The 21,508-nt window shown below is 40.9% G+C and overlaps 1 protein-coding gene across 4 annotated transcripts in view; it reads right to left on the bottom strand.

Moving 5' to 3' along the window:
- LOC138968384 (uncharacterized) overlaps window positions 1-21,508 on the bottom strand; it is a 30,103-nt gene that overhangs the window by 3,012 nt on the left and 5,583 nt on the right. Inside the window, exons 1-2 of one of the 4 annotated variants that reach the window (XM_070340967.1) lie at window positions 10,349-13,536; window positions 3,223-6,308 (exon numbers count right to left, since the gene is read on the bottom strand). In XM_070340967.1, coding sequence (XP_070197068.1) covers window positions 4,685-6,301 — 1,617 coding nt within the window. In that variant the 5' untranslated portion in view covers window positions 6,302-6,308; window positions 10,349-13,536 and the 3' untranslated portion in view covers window positions 3,223-4,684. Of the gene's footprint in view, window positions 1-3,222; window positions 6,309-9,036; window positions 9,213-10,348; window positions 15,525-21,508 lie in introns of those variants that run through there. The other 3 variants (XM_070340979.1, XR_011456160.1, XM_070340984.1) reach the window with 3 other exon arrangements.

Genomic DNA, 21,508 nt, shown 5'->3' with positions numbered 1-21,508 from the left:
ATATGATAAAGTGGCATAATACGTACACCGAAGATTGTATGTGTGTATATATGTTTGTGTATATAATTATGTGTGATTGTGTGTGTGTTGTGTGTGTGTGTGTTTATGCGTACGTGTGTGTGTGTGTGTGTGTGTGTGTGTGTGTGTGTGTGTGTGTGTGTGTATGTGTGTGTGTGGGTGTGTATGTGTGCGTGTGCGTGTGTGTGTGTGTGTTTGTGTGTGTCCGTATTGGCGGGTGTACACTATAATCATGATTCGTGTCAGTAAAACCTCTTTTTTCAACTGAGTTTCTACAGGTAAGCAGACCGACCACGCAGCTCCTGGGGGGAGCCTTTATATTTGAAACCCGAACTACAAGTCTGAAGAATGTGTGGACGTGGTTATTGTGAGGACGAGGGAAACGGGGAACAAGTTCACTTGAAAAAGTAAATCATTTGTAGAGTGTCTGGTGTGTAAAGGAAAATGCACAGACCGATATTGACACCTTTATGTCACTTTTTAACCTTGAACTCAATCCTTTTGGTTTGTTCGCAGTGGTGATAAACAGTCGCAGTTTTAAAACTGGCATGCGTATTCCGTCTCTGGTTGTCTCTTTGTTTGTCTGCCTGGCTTTGTGACTGCCATTGTGGTTTGGTGTGGCATGGTGTGTGTGTGTGTGTTTGTGTATGTGTGTGTGTGTGTGTGTGTGTGTGTGTGTGAGTGTGTGTATCTGTATGTGTGTGTGTGTGTGTGTCCTGGTGTGTGTTGGTGTGTCTTGGTGTGTTTGCCTGTGTGTATGTGAGTGTTTGTGTGTGTGTTTGTGTATGTGTGTGTGTTTGTGTGTGTGTGTGTGTGTGTGTGTGTGTGTGTGTGTGTGTGTGTGTGTGTGTGTGTGTGTCTGTCTGTCTGTCTGTGTAAAATACTGTAAAATACTAGTTCTTTCATTGCGGTCAATAACTTGTTTGCAGCAGCTCAAGTTGTTAACACATTCACGTAATATGTGCTTTAATTCACTGTACACGAACTAATCCCGATGTTTTCCTCGTATTGCAATGAATCTGGGGGGGGGGGGAAACGATACGAACACAAGCTGAACTGCTACGTGTTCAAGGAAAACCCTAGCCTTCATTAGGGGACAGCCATGACAACTGTTAATTTGGACACGGCTTAACACTTCAACGATGGTGATGGGGGTCGGTACTACCTTCTGTCGGTCCGGGATCGCCGTTCTTTTTTTTTTTTTTCTTTTCTTATTCTTTATTTTCTTTGTCTGGAGCGAAACGCACAACGTCCGTGCACTTCACGCTCTTCGTAGCGTATTAAAATGTTCGTCACACCTCAACCACACACCATGCGTATGGCAGTTCAAAAGCCAGGGCGAATTAATTCTTTGATTGAGTTTTATTACACGTTCGTAGAGGAACAGGTAGTTATTGCTTTCGCCTGATTCTTTCCTTGCCTTTTCTGGAATTTCTTGAACAGTCTGCATCCAATTATGGTGACTGTATTGTCTAGTAAAACGTTTACGAAAATGTAAAACGCAGAAAGCATTTTCAAGGAGAAGTCTGAATCACGAGATATATTTGTCAGAAGTAACATGAAACTGATGTGGCAATGTCTTAATTACAATTAGCTCGATCAAGTGTGAGCTACAGAGAAAAATAACAGCGAGGCAGGAACACAAGAAAGAAAGAAAGAAAGAAAGATATACAATCCGAGAAAACACACAGTCACAAAAATCGTGCAAAATGAAAAACATAGAACAAAAGAAAGATTTTTGCAAAGCTTTACTAAAGTGATAAAGTGGTGTTTCAGGCAGTGGTTTATGCATGATCATTTATATTTAATCTAATTCAATTTTACACGAAAAGCAACAACAAAATATGTGTGATTAAACAAATGGATTCATGAAATGTTTCAATTTTATCGCACACACACACACAGACACGCAGACACACAGACACAGACACAGACACAGACACTCTCTCTCTCTCTCTCTCTCTCTCTCTCTCTCTCTCTCTCTCTCTCTCTCTCTCTCTCTCTCTCTCTCTCTCTCTCTCTCTCTCTCTCTCTCTCTCTCTCTCTCTCTCTCTCTATGTCAGCCACACAAATTTTAAAAGGTATATTGCAGGTGCTTCAAGGTGGACTGAAACATCGACATGAGTTCTTAATCGTTGTTAAAACAATCTCCTGCAGACTAACTAAAATGCTCTAACAATAACAAAAGACCAAATCTGTACAGCTTACCGTGTACAACCTTTCCTTTTTCAGAGAATAATTCAAGAGAACATAAAAGACACAGACGCAAATCATGATGGCGGTAAACAAATTCAGAGAAAATGATATACAACTTTGATAAGCAAAACACACGATGAGCAAAACTTGGTGTGTACTGTTAAAAAAAAAAAACAAGTCGCGTAAGGCGAAAATACAACATTTAGTCAAGTAGCTGTCGAACTCACAGAATGAAACTGAACGCAATGCAACGCAGCAAGACCGTATACTCGTAGCATCGTCAGTCCACCGCTCATGGCAAAGGCAGTGAAATTGACAAGAAGAGCGGGGTAGTAGTTGCGCTGAGAAGGATAGCACGCTTTTCTGTACCTCTCTTCGTTTTAACTTTCTGAGCGTGTTTTCAATCCAAACATATCATATCTATATGTTTTTGGAATCAGGAACCGACAAGGAATAAGATGAAAGTGTTTTTAAATTGATTTCGAAAATTTAATTTTGATAATAATTTTTATATATTTAATTTTCAGAGCTTGTTTTTAATCCAAATATAACATATTTATATGTTTTTGGAATCAGCAAATGATGAAGAATAAGATGAACGTAAATTTGGATAGTTTTATAAAAAAAAATTTTTGTTTACAATTTTCAGATTTTTAATGACCAAAGTCATTAATTAAATTTTAGGCCACCAAGCTGAAATGCAATACCGAAGTCCGGGCTTCGTCGAACATTACTTGACCAAAATTTCAACCAATTTGGTTTAAAAAATGAGGGCGTGACAGTGCCGCCTCAACTTTCACGAAAAGCCGGATATGACGTCATCAAAGACATTTATCAAAAAAATGAAAAAAAGGTATGGGGATATCATACCCAGGAACTCTCATGTCAAATTTCATAAAGATCGGTCCAGTAGTTTGGTCTGAATCGCTCTACACGCACGCACGCACGCACACACACACACACACACACATACACCACGACCCTCGTCTCGATTCCCCCCTCTATGTTAAAACATTTAGTCATAACTTGACTAAATGTAAAAAAGAGTGAAATATGGTATGAAACATAGTTGCATGATATATTATCTTCAACTAATCTTCATCTAAATAAATATATATTGATTGTTTTGGGGTTTTGTAAAGATACACAGCAGGAAAACGTCCAATCCAATATTGTCTCTCATGGTTCGATTACAACCAAAATACACGTAAATATAACAATTTTAAATACAACTTGAACTTCTATTTACAAAACAAAAATTTGTCATTGCGTAACGCTCAGCCCAGAAGATAACATGAAAAAAACATTTAGGCCATAGGGGATAATTACTTCCAATGCAATGTGAGGGGGGGGGGGGGGGGGGACGGTGCGAGACAAATTAGTGCAGAAGAGTTGGAGGGTGAAAAGTATGTGTAAGGGAATGGACTAGAAAATAAAAGTCACATGATAATGTTACCGGTTGGAACAACAAATGTACGTTGTCTATGCTCTTGAATAACACATCAGAACAAAATAAACATGAGCATAAACTTACAAATGTAAGCAAACACACAGACACAGACACAGACAAACATACAAACACACACATTTTCAGACACACGCAATATATATGCGAAAATCACAGCTCATGCTGTCAAGTTTAGAGAACGGGACATGCAATAAAAGTTGGTTTTTTTTAAACAAAATTGTATTCATGTATTTTGAATAAAATCAACCACAAAAAGAGTACATAATCTTAGTGTATACCGTTTAAGTATATATATGAAAACTACATTAGGATTTAGTCATAAGTTGGCACGGAACCACTGAACCATACACACAGCAAACTTCGTCTGTCACATGTTTCGCCTTCAATGCATTGTATATCCTTCCCCTTCCACACAGGAAAAGTTTCGCATGTTCAGACCGGCGATCCGGGTTTGAGTCACATGAACCCGATAGCAAATTAACATCTGCTGACGTGTGAGGGTCATTTATCTTCCGGGTAGGATCAGTGATTGGTTTATGTCCGTTACCGTCACTTTTGTCTATTGTTAACATCCGTCTATGCTCAGTTACAGTATTGTAATAAAATGGATCACCAGACCTTTGTGTGGCTGTTAGGCAAAAACAAATGAAGTAGAGTAGAACAATATGAAGAAAAACGAAACAAAATAACAACACAATGTAATGACAGGAAATATTGGAGCTTTAGCTGCATAACACAGAACATTAGAACAGTACAGAAAGAACAAAAGTCACGTGACTTTCAATCAAGCAGTAAGTGTAGTTTATCTTATCAGGTCAAACAGTTCATTTGCGAATGTTAAATCTGTACTCAGCAAAACGTCTGCAACAACCAAACAGATCGAAACACACTTGTTCCTTCTTGTCGAGATTCTCAAAACAAGGAAGTCTTATCTCTTTCCGATACGAATAGATAACAAAGGACAAGTCGGACAGGCAAACTGCAGGGACTTGCTTGATGTCTCTAACAGTCACTCAGCTTGATGTGGGAGTATTCTCCATCGATGACCTCTAACCTTACATCCCTGTCCACCTCATTGTAAGGGTCATCACTCTCTGCCCCCAGGTGATTGTACACTCCGCCTGAACCATCCTCGTGTGTCTTCAGATCAGACCTCTTTCCTACAAAGTCTAGCGTGTTGTAGTTCCCAGGTAGTCCCTTGGAGACTTTTGCAGTCCGCTGCCCCGTTTGTTCGACTTTAGGTTCATGATATACTCCGAGTGACTGATCGTCTCTCGAAATGGCAGGGTCTTCTTCGAGGATGTGGTACACTCCTTTTGCATCTGCACCTGCTTCCGGATTCATGTCAGGGTCCTTGGCGTAGTGGTACAACCCTGTGTCCCCTCCCTCTCCATGATTGTTCGAATCTTCTTCAAGACAATGGTGAACTCCAGTCACTTCATCTCCCGTACCTCTTGCCAGAGAATAGTCTACTGGTGTGTGTCTATTGTCTCCGTTAGAAGCAGGTGCCAAAGGGTTTCCTCTCCCCCCTGTTTTACCTTTGAGATTTGCATAGGCATTGACGTGTCTTGTCGCTGTAGATCTGGAAGTTAAATGTCCATTTTCAGTCTTGATTTCGTAAGGATCGTCGTCAGTTAATTTCGAAGCGTCAGCCAGCGTTTTGCCGTCAGCAGACTGGCACTCCTGTATGGTAGAGTAGTGGGGAGCTCCCGATTCATCTGTATCTTTGATCACACTGTAATAGGTGTCTGAAGGCTGTGATTCTGACGCTGGGAAAGCATGGTTGTTATGTCCTGAACCTGTCGGTGTCACTTTGACGCCATTGACAGCGCGTTTGTCATATTTGCCTACGCTGTGCTCTCCTCCGCTATGTGATGTTCCGGCAGGGTTCTTCTCGTTTTTATTTATAAAGCACGTCTTCCACATATGCAATCGTTTCCGTCGGTAAAGAATGAAGAAGCCAACTGCAACAACAATGACAACAACAGCGACCACAACTCCAACCACTACACCTACGTTGTTTGAAGCGTCCGGGGAAACGTGTGAACCAATCGTTGTTGTCCTTTCTTCTTGTGTGTTTGTTAGTGGTGACGGTACTGTACTTGTTGGTAAATGTGAACACGGAGCTTTGATATAATGTATAGATTTTATAAGAATCCTTTCGACAACTATTCTGGCCTCTACTGTGATGGTAAAGTTATCCTTGCTCTGAATAGGAATACCAGCTGTGTGCCACACACCTATTCCTGCGTCTGCTCCGTTCCAGGCTACCAGCTCTCTACTGTCATCTACGTCGTCCTCGTCCCTGACTTTGATTAGTAGTGCCCTAATGCCAGCGTTCCTTTCTTCAAACAAGTATCGTATCTGCAAACAGTGTGTTTCTTGGCCTGTGCGGCAAGCCGTTCTGCTGGTCACGTTTACTTCCGATAAACCGGTTGTGCCAAAAGCAGCACTGGATCTGGGATTGGTCCAGCTATTTGATTCAAATGGCCACTTGCACGATGTCAGCCCAGTCGCAAAAGTGCAGTTGTCCGGTGCATCGCTGACACAGGTAGACTGACCGTCAGCAAGGTTCGCAGTGAAGACGACAGCAGAGTAAAGGACAGCTACTTGCCACATAGTCTCCCTGGAACAGAGGAATTTAAAACAAATTGTGTCGACATGTGTAGGATGTGCACATATGTAAGGGGTGGTGCGAGAATGGGGACCTGGTGTGTAACAGGCATAGGTCAGTATCCATAATATCTCAATAATAATAAACTTTATAACAATTTGTCCAAAAGGAATGTACTAGACTCGAAACTGGTTTGTGTATACTTCTAAATATGCCTCTCATGCGGCACTACAAATAGCAATGCAGTCTACAAAGTAATTACTAAGATTTACAAGTAGTAAATTCAGTAGCACAAACACAGGTACGGTACAGATTGGAAGAGCCCTGCTGTGTCCTCTTACACAAGCATAAACGGCATAAACGCTAATAAGCGGTGTTTGTTCATATTATTTTTGGCAATTAGTGTTTACAAAAAAAGTACTTCCTCTTTGTAGCCCCATATGTACACTAAACAGTTCATACCTCCTCAAAAGCAGCCTACTGAGGTTTCTTGAGACAACTCGTTTATATTCTTGGACCGTCAAAATGTTACAATTGTCGGGACAATTCAACGCGCATCCAACATTTTAAGAACACGTTTATGCATGCTCATCAAATTGGCGTGTCGTTGTGATTGCGTATCATCTTCTGCGTCCCTAAGAACAATAACATCTATTGTGTTATTTTCTTATCTATCCCATCACTGTTGTAGAGGCTGCAAAGTAAAGGCACAACCTTCTTGTAAAAACAGCTCGGCTCACCATTTCAGATCTTCATGCTTTTACATGTTATAAGACAATCCCTCCACTTTCACACATTCCAAACATCAACACCCCGACTGCTGGCTGTAGTAATTTGATTTTTGTCGGAGTTATTTTTTCTTTAAACACTACCAGTAGTTTTTACGAAATTAATATATCAAAAAGTTTCAAGTGTGCCCAGGGTACACACAGGCTGTTCATTTTTGGTATGTGGCCAAGCAGAGGTATCATCTTATTTCATGTAAAAAGCCTAGCCAGATCTGTGACGGTGAGCCAACACGTGAAGGACTTTGCCTTTAAATCCACTAGACCCATGTTTGTCTACCACCAGAAGGATATTGCGTATAAACTTCACATGTCAATGCAAGTAGCACATCTGAATCCAGAGGCAGAGTCAAAATCAATACGTATTACATAAGCTTTACCATCGATAAAATAAGTGCGAAAGACATGATTGTGTAAGATAGTATTTAGAACATTCGCCACTCCTAAATACATATTTTGTTTCTGAATGTTAGTTTCCGATTACAAGACCAAATAACGAAGATTCGGCAGGTCTGTTACATTCTTTGTTTTTGTCTTGATTAAAGTCTTCTTTTTGTTTTGTCTTTTCCCAGGCGTCTATGACAGAATGGAACTCGTGTGAACTGTGTGCGCTACATGTCGGAATAGAGTAGCTGTCTTGTAAAGTTAAAATTTCCCAGCGATGGGACAATAAAGTAATGAGAGAGAGAGAGAGAGAGAGAGAGAGAGAGAGAGAGAGAGAGAGAGAGAGAGAGAGAGAGAGAGAGAGAGAGAGAGAGAGAGAGAGAGAAAGAAAAAGAGGTTTGTGATTGTAATCGTTTATTTACTTACCTACTTACTTCCTTCCTTACATCCTTACTCAATTATAGGATTCTCTTGTCTAGGTACGGATACAATCTTTTAAACATTTAGCAAATTAAACAAGCATTCCTCACGCACGCGCAAGAATCAAATGACACGAACAAGTGTTCGGGAACTGTAACACTCATTAGTAATATGTGTTAGTTGTGGCATTAATCAGTCTACACTTTCTTCGAAGTAACTCTTAAGGACCTTGCCAAGAATTTTACGTATGCAAATGAACACATGCTTTATGAAGGCATCTTAGCTAAGCAACATGGATTTATGTGCCCTTTTTGTGATCACATACTCCTACCCATGCGACGTTAACAGAGTTCAACACAGTTTTGTCCTTAACTGGGTTTGTCTCATATTTGTTTATAGAAATAAGAGCACGCAAACATAAGAAAAGAGTACTGTTGGGAAACAAAATGCAGAAGTAATAATATTATCATGTAGAAATGCTTTGACCTGTTTTATAACTGTAAAATCGTAAACCCATCTCTCTCTCTCTCTCTCTCTCTCTCTCTCTCTCTCTCTCTCTCTCTCTCTCTCTCTCTCTCTCTCTCTCTCTCTCTCTCTCTCTCTCTCTCTCTCTCTCTCTCTCTCTCTCTCTCCATGGGCGAGGGCTGGATGTAAAAAAGCACCTGTTTGCTTATGCCACTACCCTCGTAAATAAAGAATTTGTCATTGTCATTGTCTCTCTCTCTCTCTCTCCCCTTTTTTTCTCTCTCTCTTTTTCCCTCCCTCTCTCAATCAATATCTTTCACACACATACCCACACACACACACACACACACACACACATACACACACACACACATACACACACACACACACACACACACACACACACACACACACACACACACAAACACATACTATAACTCTAACACTCTCACTAACTAACACTATCACTAACACTAACACTAACACTAACACTAACACTAACACTATTACCAACACTAACAATAACACATGACGCTGTGTATCGATTCCTACCAAATTTAAGAAATGACAATGTGACCAGACAGTCGCAACCCAAGTGATATTGGTCAATTCTTTGACTCTTTAAATTCTTGTTCCCATTATTTTTAGCAACAACCACTTGAGAATGTACCATTAAAGTAACTAACCTGTCGAGCCTTAATCAAGAAAAATCACTGAAGTGTAACTCGTTTCTTTTCACATCGAAAAAGCGTAAACAACACAAGATGGCAAATCCAGGCCGTCAAATCGAGAGTAACAGCAATACGTTGATCACTTGCCAAGAAACGTGTATAGGTGAACAGTGAAAGCTTTATCAGAAAAGGCTGTAATCCTTGTCTGCACACCGGCCTTTCAATGCAGGAAGTTAAATGCGTTAGGATATATACATGCAGCCACTTGCAAAGGAAAAGACTATATATGGCGTGCTGTGCAATAGAAGTCACTTAGGCAACACTTTTGAGGAAAAATCGAACAGCGCGCAGGCGACACATTCTCTCTCTCTCTCTCTCTCTCTCTCTCTCTCTCTCTCTCTCTCTCTCTCTCTCTCTCTCTCTCTCTCTCTCTCTCTCTCTCTCTCTCTCTCTCTCTCTCTCTCTCTCTCTCTCTCTCTCTCTCTCTCTCTCTCTTACACACATGCACGCGCACGCACATAAATACACACGCACATCATATACACCATAGTATGCACTGATGGCATTGCTAACGTCATGGCAATTCATACAATGAAAAGAAAAAGGGATAGATTGTGTCCCGCTGTCACTTAAACAAAACGTCTTCGCGTAACAATCTCCTACAAACAGAAACTGACGCTAGACATAGCACGCTTATAGGGAAATAAACCACCGCATTTATGGCAATGTTAGCATTATTGGAAAAACTTGAATAGATAAAGCTTACAAAAAGCACTCCGAAAACTTGAATAGCTGTAATAAGGTAATGTATTGCTGTTAGCAACGTAACACTTCTTCAAACAGAAATGTCTGTGGCTAGCTGTACACCACTCTACGTGCTGTTTGTTTGTGTTTTAATGGTTGCGATTTATCAAAATAACATTTTTCAAGTTCCCCTTAACCATTGTCAAAGACAGTTTCGCTGGCATACAGGACGAGAAAAGGCCAGCGTGAGCATTCCATCGTCTACTGCGAATTAATAAGAGAACAGTCACTTTCTTTTAAACAACAAAAGTACTGCGCATGCTATGGCTCTGTAGATATAGAGGTCCTAAATCTACGACCGCGCGAGTGAATGTATGTGCCTTGCGAATGCGCGATGTCATTTCGTCACAGAGAGCACAAGAAGAAGAAAAAAAAGTCTTGATGTTTAAGCAGTTTTGCAGGAGGGAGGCCCATTTTGCCCAGAGACTCAAACTATATATCTGTAAGATTTGTTTTTCTGTAGTATCACAGGCTTTAACCTTCATTCGTACATGCATATTGTACACATGTGTGTGGAACTTACCCCTTCTGGATGTTATAGTAGTCTGAGTCGATGCATTACACCTTCCTCTGCCTGTCCACCTCACTGTAACGGATTCGGTACACTTCTGTTTCTTTCGAGATCCCCTGCTCGTCTCCCCTGGAGCTTGTTTCTGTGACGGGGTACACTTGATTTCCTTAATCCTTCATCAACAGGGTAGTCTTCAAAGCAATGATGTATTTCAGTCCGTTTGCATGCAATAGGGTTTCCTAGAGAATGGTCAGGCGGCTGTTGGATGGTGGCATGTAGTCACTGTGATGTTGAAGCGAAACCGACAATGTCACCTACTGACTTTTGCTCCTTTGTTTGCTTTGATTTCGCAGCGAATGTCCTCCAAGCTCTCGTGTGCATCGCTGAACATATTTTCACGCCTTCTTTCCTGTTGCTCTTTTGTGGTTTTATAGTCAAACACTGCAAATCAGTGAGTCTACATGTTTCTAAGAAGGTATTAAAACAAATCATCACGTCTATCGTCCAATCTCTTGACGTCTATGCTATCACTGGGTCGTTGTTGATCTCAACTTGTACCTTGCATCGCCTTGATTCCGATGTATGTACTCCTTCCTCATTTCAATTCAACATGAGTGTTGCCCGTACAGCATACGAGTAAGCACGTTGTATCGCCTGGCTGTTCAAGGGAAGCAATCGAAATGTGTTGTGCTACATATCTCGCCTTCACATGACTGATTGACTTTCGTTTCTTTTGGAAAGGTTTTCTTTCAGGAAGTGTGTTACATTTCTTAAGTTCCTGAGGTATATTTCTGTAAGCTCCTGAGGTTCCCTGCTTGTCTTTCTCTGAGTCTTCTTCCGAGATCTGATACATTCCACCTGCGTTCGTTTGTTTTCCTGCTACAGTGATAGACACGACAGGGTTTGGTGGGGATCGATAGTCTTTAGACGGTTGGGATGGTTGGTTGGTTCCTGGTTTTGAATGTCCTTTCAACATAGTTGGCTACGACGGTTAGGTACAGTGGTTGCTGATGATAATGATCTTGAAACACAATTAGCCTACTAGTCCTTGGTTCTCCTCTAGGTCTGGGAGAGGTCATTTTGAAATAAAACGTTCAATTTTGCTTTGGTTTCACATGGATTCTCTTCTAATCTCTCGGGTGCATGTCGGAACACATTTTCTATTGTACTTTTGCTCATTTATAGTGGACTATTCTGAAAAATGCTAAGGTCATACACGTTTCTTAGCAAGTGGCTAACTTTCATTGAAAAACAAACATTATAGTCATCACAGTCATTGTCAACCATGTATGCTATCACTGGGTTGCTGTTTATCTCAGTTGCTACCAAAGCTTCATTCCAGTCATGATTGTTCTACTGCTTTTCGTCCACTCAAAAGATTGCTTGGGAACCAATAATGAATCAGTCAGTGGAAATCAAAACGGCAACGATTTACCTTAATTTGCCTTATTTTCAACCTAAAACACTCAACAAAGCAGTGAACAGTTTCAGAGCAGATGCACTCTTAACATCAAATCTTTGAAAAAGTCGTACAACCGTCGACTTGCACATAACATGTCTGTTATTTCTCGTCAGTAAACGAAGCGTAATTTCTTTTTTATCTGAAGTATCGTCTGAAGCAAATTCAAATGTAATCCAATCGAATAAAAAGAAACATTAAAAGAAAATAATTACAACGATTTGCAAACAGTGCCTTTACTTGATGTGGGAGTATTCACCATCGATTACCTCGGCTCTCTTCTCCCTGTCCACCTCATTGTAAGGGTCATCACTCCCTGCGTTCAGGTGATTGTACACTCCGCCTGAAGCATCCTCATTCTCCATCTGACCAGAGTTCTTTCCAGCTAAGTCCAGCGTGCTGTAGTTCTCCGTGTGTCCCTTGGAAACTTTGACGGCGGAAGTGTTTTGCTGTCCCATGTCTCCGTCTGCAGGCCCACGACAGTCTGATCGGTTTTCTATTGAAAAGCCAGGGTCTTCTTCAAGGATGTGATAGACTCCTTTTGCATCTGCACTTGCTTCTGGATTCATGTCAGGGTCTTTGGCGTAGTGGTACAACCCTGTGTCCCCTCCCTCTCCATGATTGTTCGGATCTTCTTCAAGACAATGGTAAACTCCAGTCACTTCACCTCCCGTACCTCCTGCCAGGGAATAATCTCCTGGTGCTTGTCTATGGTCTACGTTAGAAGTAGGTGGCAAAGTGTTTCCATTTCCCCCTGTTTTACCTTTGAGATTTGCATTGGCATTGACATAACTTGTCGCTGCAAATCTCGAAGTTAAATGTCCATTTTCTGCCTTGATTTCGTAAGGATCGTCGTCTGTACATTTCGAAGAGTTGGGCCATTTTTTGCTGTCGGCAGACTTGGACTCTTGTATAGTGGAGTAGTGGGACACTGCATAATCTCCAGATCCTTCTGTGTCTTTAATAACACTGTAATAGGTGTCGTCTGAAAGCTGTGATTCTGACGCTGTGAAAGCATGGTTGTTATATCCTGAAACAGTTGGTGTCTCGTTGACGCTCTGGACGACGCGTTTGCCGTCTTTGCCAACGTTGTGCCCTCTGTTGTGTAAAGTGCCGGTAGTGTCCTTCTCGTTTGCATTTCTGAAGCATGTCTTCCATAGCTGCAATCGTTTTCGTCGATACAGGATGAAGATGACAACTGCCACAGCAATGCCAATAGCAGCTACAACAACTCCAACCACTACACCTACGTCGTTTGAAGCGTCCGTGGAGACGTGTGAACCAATCATTGTTGATCTTTCCTCTTGTGTTCTAGTAACTGTCGACGGTACTGTACTTCTGTCATACGCTGGACACGGAGCTTTGATATAATTGATATAATCTATGAAAATTCTGCCGATAGCTGTAGTGAATTTTCTGGCCTGTACTACGATTTTAAATTTAGCTTTGCTCTGAATAGGTATACGAGCTGTGTGCCAAACACCTATTCCACAGTCTGTTCCGTTCCAAACTTCCTGATTTGTATTGGGGTTGTCCTCGTCCTTGACTCTAATTAGAACCTTCATGCCAGTGTTATTCTTTTCAAACAAGAAGCGAATATGTAAACAGTGTGTGTCATCTCCTGTTGGACATGCTTTTTTGCTTGGCACGTTTTGTACCAATGAACCGCCTGTGCTAAAAACAGCACTGGAGTTTTCATAGTTCCAGACAGTTAAATTAAATGACCAACTGCACGATGACAGTGTAGCATCAAAAGTGCAGTTGTGTGGTGCATCGCTGTCACAGTCAGACTGACCGCCAGCGATGGTCGCAGAAAAGAAGACAGCAAAGTAAAGGACAGCTACTTGCCTCATGATCTCCTGGAAAATAATAATAATAATAATAATAATAATAATAATAATAATAATAATAATAATAATAATTGTCAGTAAGTACTGGTGTCACATGACTGATGTGAACCAGTTGATTGGCTAATGGCGATGCGCTAAAACTGTTAGCGCACTCTTGGAGTGCGCTAACTTTTCCACAGAGCGTATTCTTCCGCCCTTTGCCTAAGCGAGACTGTGCTCTCATCCTCAGAATTAATTAATGACATGTAGCTTATATTCTCCACAATACCAAAATACTATAAATTCCTGCTTCTCAATTAAAGCAGAAGTGGTTTTTTTCTGACAGATTGCATGTGCCTGTGCCACAGTTGCCACTATCTAAAAATAGAACCCGCTGTGTCTATTTTTCAGTTTCGACTTGCGAAGAATCTTCTCATAATTATGCCGTAGCTTATTATCCACATTACCAAATGATGAGTTAGTATACAATTCCCAGCAGCTAACAGAAAACACAAGTGTTATTCTGATAACGTACCACTGAACTAGATCAGCATTTGGAATATATATACGTAGCAGACTAGATTACACTGAAATACGACTGCATCAGTTCAATAAATGAATGGTTTCCGAATTATTATTTCAAGGCAACAACAATCGGAATCGAAAACGTGTAGGGTTAAGAACGTTCTTACCATGTATAAAACTTATTACCAGCCTGCATCATGCGTGCAGACGAGCAATTATTGTTTTTGAAATGAGACTGCAGTGCAGTGCCGTGGTTCGCTTGCCCTAGCCGCCCTAGCAGACGACATAAACCTCGCAGCAAATTAACATGTTGGGCAAATGTGAACAAGCAAACGATGGGGACATACTACGTGTAGGGTTCACAGCATTCTTACGGTTCATATATAATAGTACCAGTCTCCCCGATGAGTGAAGATACAACAGAAGAAACATACCACATTTACTTTGAAAATCCGAGTCTGCTAACCGTGGCCTTGGCCGGAGTCAATTCAAGGGGCAACACTCTGCACAGTCAATCTGTCGAAGCTCGATGAAGGTTTCGAATCGCAAATAATTAAGAGTACAGTCTTTTCTCCGAGTTTAAATGAGGTCTCTGTGAAAGGTCATCACTTTTTAGCTTAACGCTTCACTGGAATTTACCAACAGAAATTAAAACAAGAGTTTGCGTGTGACGAAAGCACGACACACTTGAGACAGCCCACACAAAAGTAGATCCAGTGACACAAACCTGACCACACAGTTACGCCTATCCAAATGCGCTTTGCAAAATGTGCGTTTTGAATCTTATTTTTTCTCTGGCGGTACTGACAATATCGTTATTGAAACAATCCCAGTGCACTAAGGGATTTATAGAGCAAATCTCGAAAATAATTATTGAACTCAGCGCTATGCGCTTCGTTCAATAATGAATTTTCTCGATTTGCTCTATAAATCCCTTAGTGCACTGGGATGTCTCAATAACTTAAATAATAATAATAATAATAATAATAATAATTAAGTAGAAGTGCAGTGCCTTCGGCACGACCTGGCACTGCATACCCCAAGCGAAGGAGCCATCATTGAGAGAGAGAGAGAGAGAGAGAGAGAGAGAGAGAGAGAGAGAGAGAGAGAGAGAGAGAGAGAGAGAGAGAGAGGTTCCACACCTAGAAATCTTGTCAGTTGTTGTGGTTGTTGTTGTGGCTGTTGTGTTTGTTGTTGTTGTTGTTTTGATGACAATACTGTCCTTTTTTGTGTGTAATGTTCTTGTTGTTGTTTTGTTGTTATTGTTTCATACTTGTTTACTCTATCTCTCTCTCTCTCTCTCTCTCTCTCTCTCTCTCTCTCTCTCTCTCTCTCTCTCTCTCTCTCTCTCTCTCTCTCTCTCTCTCTCTCTCTCTCTCTGTTTATAATGATATCTTTCCTCGGAAAATGCAGTGCTTTGGATGGTAAATGCATATATGTTTGGCAGAGAGAGAGAGAGAGAGAGAGAGAGAGAGAGAGAGAGAGAGAGAGAGAGAGAGAGAGAGAGAGAGAGAGAGAGAGAGAGAGAGCGATTACAAGCAAATGACGAAGTCTCGTCCAACATCTCGTGCTACGAGATATGATGTACACCTAGATTACCTGATTACAAGTAAATAACGAAGTCTCGTCCAACATCTCGTGCTACCAGATTTCATGTACACCAAGATTACCTGATTACAAGCAAATGACGAAGTCTCGTCCAACATCTCGTGCTACGAGATATGATGTACACCTAGATTACCTGATTACAAGTAAATAACGAAGTCTCGTCCAACATCTCGTGCTACCAGATTTCATGTACACCAAGATTACCTGATTACAAGCAAATGACGAAGTCTCGTCCAACATCTCGTGCTACGAGATTTGATGTACACCTAGATTACCTGATTACAAGTAAATAACGAAGTCTCGTCCAACATCTCGATATCTTCAGTAAGGGACAACGGACCTTTTCACAAATGTTCATAAAAATCGGTTGAGAAATGGAAAATAACGGTTTTTAATGGATTTTTGTTGTTGGTGGTTGTGGTGGTGGTGTCGTTGTAGTTGTTGTTGTTGTTGGTTATTGTTTCATACCTGTTTACTCTCTCTCTCTCTCTCTCTCTCTCTCTCTCTCTCTCTCTCTCTCTCTCTCTCTCTCTCTCTCTCTCTCTCTCTCTCTCTCTCTCTCTCTCTCTGTTTATGATGATATCTTTCCTCGGAAAATGCAGTGCTTTGGATGGTAAATGCATATATGTTTGGCAGAGAGAGAGAGAGAGAGAGAGAGAGAGAGAGAGAGAGAGAGAGAGAGAGAGAGAGAGAGAGAGAGAGAGAGAGAGAGAGAGCGAGTACAAGCAAATGACCAAGTCTCGTTCAACATCTCGTGCTACGAGATATGATGTACACCTAGATTACCTGATTACAAGTAAATAACGAAGTCTCGTCCAACATCTCGTGCTACCAGATTTCATGTACACCAAGATTACCTGATTACAAGCAAATGACGAAGTCTCGTCCAACATCTCGTGCTACGAGATTTGATGTACACCTAGATTACCTGATTACAAGTAAATAACGAAGTCTCGTCCAACATCTCGATATCTTCAGTAAGGGACAACGGACCTTTTCACAAATGTTCATAAAAATCGGTTGAGAAATGGAAAATAACGGTTTTTAATGGATTTTTGTTGTTGGTGGTTGTGGTGGTGGTGTCGTTGTAGTTGTTGTTGTTGTTGTTGTTGTTGTTGTTGTTGTTAGTGGTGGTGGTGGTGGTGTTGGTTTTTTGTTGTTGTTGGTGGTGGAGGTGTTGTTGTTGTTGTTGTTGTTGTTGTTGTTGTCGTCGTCCATCATATCAACCAACTCACCAGGATTGCAAGTAATTCACGGTGTCTCTTACAACATCTCGTTGTTGGTGGTTGTGGTGGTTGTGGTGGTGGTATCGTTGTTGTTGTTGTTGTTGTTGTTGTTGTTGTTGTTAGTGGTGGTGGTGGTGTTGTTGTTGTTTTTTTGTTGTTGGTGGTGGAGGTGTTGTTGTTGTTGTTGTTGTTGTTGTTGTCGTTGTCGTCGTCCATCATATCAACCAACTCACCAGGATTGCAAGTAATTCACGGTGTCTCTTACAACATCTCGTGCTACCAGATTTGATGTACACAAAGACTTTAGCTTGGAAATGGAATCCTCAAGTTTGACGTCATGGAAGATGTCATAACATTTTGAATTCAGCTCCTTGTGTTGAAGAGAATGATGTCATGAGTTTGACGTCATGAGTTTTGATTGTCTTCTTGACCTGGGTTTGACCTCCTTCTTTGTTATGACTTAGAAATTGGAAGCGCTTGTAACTGCCGTTGTCGATGTCGGATCAAAACGATTTATGTCTTAAAACCTTCCTGGGATCAATAACATTGCCTGTGCCAATTTTTGTTGTAGTCGAGTCAAAACTGTGAAAGTTTTAGGGGTTCTAACACACACACACACACACACACACACACACACACACACACACACACACACACACACACACATCATTTGGTTGAAATCAACTCTAGTGTGGGACCAACCTAGCTTCGCTTGCTTCGCTCGCTTCGCTTGGATAATAATAATAATAATAATAATAATAATAATAAATTAGCATTTATATAGCGCAACATCATAACTTTACAATTATGCTCTTTGCGCTTGACACATTTAAAATTAAAACACAGTTATACAAGCATTTACATCTACATTCATAGTCAGCAACGCTTAATTAAAAGCATACACCATCAAACATACATTACAAAAGATTCTTCCACTAACTAAGTAATAAAAACATGAATAAAATAGGTAGTGAAAACAAGGAAATACCAGCTGATCATGAATACCCTTAATCAAACAGAACATGTTATCAACAATACTGAAAACAGCCCTAGATGTTTATATACATTATCACATTATCACTAAAACAACAAATACACTACATGTAGCCTACTGATGGACTAAGAAAACAAAATCAGGGGTTGTATTTCTTGAAGAGGTGCGTTTTAAGTGCTCGTTTGAATGCTTGGGGTGACTGAGAGTGGCGGATGTGAAAGGGGAGAGAATTCCATTGCGTGGGTGCGCAGAAAGTAAAAGTGCGTTGTCCGTATGTTTTGGTTTTGGTGTGTGGAATGGTGAGGATGCGACAGTCAGAAGAGGCACGGAGTTTTCTTGCTGGAGAATAGACGGTGAGGAGTTCAGAGAAGTAAGCAGGAGACGAGCCAGAAAAGAAGTTAAAGCAGAGGGTGGACAGTTTGTAGTCAATGCGGGCTTGAATAGGTAACCAGTGCAGTGTGTGAAGAAGTGGTGTTGCGTGATCTCGTTTTCGTGCTTTCAGAATGAGGCGTGCTGCCGAGTTTTGGACTTTTTGTAGTTTATGCAGGAGGTACAGAGGACAGCCAGAGAGAAGAGAGTTGCAGTAGTCAAGTTTAGAAAGAACAAAGGCACAGACAAGAGTGTTAGTTGTTTGAGAGGAGAGTGTGTGGCGAATGGTGCTGATCTTACGAAGCTCAAAATAAGCTACTCTGCAGACTAAAGATATATGTTTGTTAAGGGTGAAAGGGTGAATCCAAGGTTTCTAGCTGATGGTGAGAAAAGAATGTCGGTGTTGCCTATTTGAACAGAAACAGGTTGGGGAGAAGGAAATGTAGTGTTCTTCTTTTTGCACAGTAAGACTTCAGTCTTATCATCATTCAGTTTAAGTTTGTTATCGACCATCCAAGATTTAACATCAGTGATGCATTTCTGAATGGTCAGAGAAGAGAAATTTGAGAAGAAAAAAACTATTTGTTGAGATTTACATGATGTGCACATGTAAGGGGTGGTGCGAGAATGGGGAATCGGTTTGTAACAATTATAAAAACAATATAAAAAAAACAAGTGTTATTGTCCTTTAAAATGAATGCACTAAAATGGAACATTGTCCTCAACACATCTAAACCTGCCACTCAAGCGGTATCACTACCAGTAATGCTGTCTACCAAGTATTTACACACACAAAACAAGTAATACATTCAGTGGCACAGGAACCGAAGAGATGGGATGAGCCCTGCTGTGTCATATCTTCCACAAGGAGGTGACATAATTAGCGCTAATACGAGTGTGTATTTTTATGTGTGTGTGGTTTTTGTTGTTGTTGTTGTCATATTGCTATTTTCGGCAATTGTAATGATCAGCGTTGACCATAAAATAAAACCTTGAGACACCTCTGACTAGTCAGTATTTTCTTGGATCGTCAAAAAGTTAAAAATTAATTGTCTCGACAGCGCGCATCTAAGGTTTTAAGAAAAAACAGGTTTATGTTCATCAAACTGGCGATTCATGTTGATTGTGTATCACCGTCTGCGTCTCCAACAATTACAACGTCCATTGTTTAATTTGATAACGATCCCTTCAATGTTGCACATTTTAAATAAACCCTTCTTTTTGTTTTTGGGTTTATCCAGGCGTATAATTTTATGGATTTCGTTGCCCGGAACTTGTGCGAGCTGTGTCCCCTAGATGTCAGAATAGAGTAGCTGTCTTGTAAAGTCTAAAAAATATAGCTTTAATAAGAGAGAGAGAGAGAGAGAGAGAGAGAGAGAGAGAGAGAGAGAGAGAGAGAGAGAGAGAGAGAGAGAGAGAGAGATGGACAGTGAATATGCATATGTGTGGGTGTGTACGGCGCGCGCGCGCGTGTGTGTGTTTGTGTTTGTGTTTGTGTGTGTGTGTGTGTGTGTGTGTGTGTTTATTGCGTTTTTACGGGTCACATGACGAAACTGTAACTAACCATTGGTCAAACATCTGATATGGCGCAAGATCTGATATGATTCCTCCTTTCTCGACATTGTGACTGATAAATGTGGATATCACAGCCACACTCTAACGATAACTACTAGTATTTTGTGTGTGTGTGTGTGTGTGTGTGTGTGTGTGTGTGTGTGTGTGTGTGTGTGTGTGTGTACGGACGTGTATGTGAGAGACAAATGAGAGATAGACAGCTAGACAGAGAACGCCAGAGAAAGAAAGAACGCGCGAGAAACAATATGACGTCATTAATCATCATACAAATTCATTACACCGCATGTCACGTGCCGTCATTCCATTTTTTCCATAAGCTTACCATCCCGAAGAAGGCAGTAACGTGCCTAAATATTGATTATAGATCTATATAAACGTACCTAACCTGGTTACTGGTGTGTTTTCTTTTTATTTAAAAATTAGCTTTGTCATTTTCATTCATTCATTCATTCATTCATTTAATTATTCATTCATTCATTCATTCATCTATTCATTCATTCAGTTATGTATTTATTTATTTATTCATACGATTTTCTTATCCCAGTACGGATGGTATCTTCCCAACATATGGTAAACAAGCATTCGTAATACACGCGCAAGAATCAAATTGGCACGAGAACTGTACGCATGCAAATGAACACAAGATATATGAAGGCGTCTTAGCTAAGAGGCACGGATTTATGTGCCCTTTGTGCAATCAATACACCACAGGTACATTATCTACAAGTTGGTATCTCGCTTCATTGGCACTGTCGACGCCCGTTTTCAACCGCTTGCTTCCCTTCATATAATAAACCGGCCATAGAGCGTCGTCGTCCCGAACTAAATTGTCCAAGTCTCAAAATGCGTAGGGAATTCTGGGTAGTGAAATCCTTTCATGCAATGACGTCAGCACCTTTCGGCAATTCCGCTACAACATAATGTCGGTCACACTTGAAATTAATGCTACTTGAGATTGCTTTCCAAACTTATACGAAGTGAACGGGAGCATTGGGTCAGTTATCAACTTAACTTACCTTGAACAGTGAGATCGACAGAAAGTACACTACACAAATACGAACGAACAAACTCGGAAACCGACGAGTCGACACATGCTCGAGACGTCACGTGTAACGCATGTTTGAAGTTCAACTGTTTAATTTCACCCCGGAAATTGGTGTGCCGGGTTTGCTTATTGGTAGAGCGCTCGCACACTCACCCGGCGGTCACGGGTTCGAATCGCGTAACTGGCAAGAATTGTTGTGAATGTTATCCTCTTCAATTTATCAGCTTTTTTATATTTAGTCAAGTTTTGACTAAATATTTTAACATCGAGGGGGAATCGAAACGAGGGTCGTGGTGTATGTGCGTGTGTCTGTGTGTCTGTGTGTGTGTGTGTGTGTGTGTAGAGCGATTCAGACTAAACTACTAAACCGATCTTTATGAAATTTGACATGAGAGTTCCTGGGTATGAAATCCCCGAACGTTTTTTTCTTTTTTTTGATAAATGTCTTTGATGACGTCATATCCGGCTTTTCGTGAAAGTTGAGGCGGCACTGTCACGCCCTCATTTTTCAACCAAATTGGTTGAAATTTTGGTCAAGTAAT

The sequence above is a fragment of the Littorina saxatilis genome, linkage group LG1 (genome assembly GCF_037325665.1).
Source record: "Littorina saxatilis isolate snail1 linkage group LG1, US_GU_Lsax_2.0, whole genome shotgun sequence".
Lineage (NCBI taxonomy): Eukaryota > Metazoa > Mollusca > Gastropoda > Littorinimorpha > Littorinidae > Littorina > Littorina saxatilis.
Note: the sequence above shows the minus strand (reverse complement) of the source record. Positions and strands in the feature narration are given on the sequence as shown.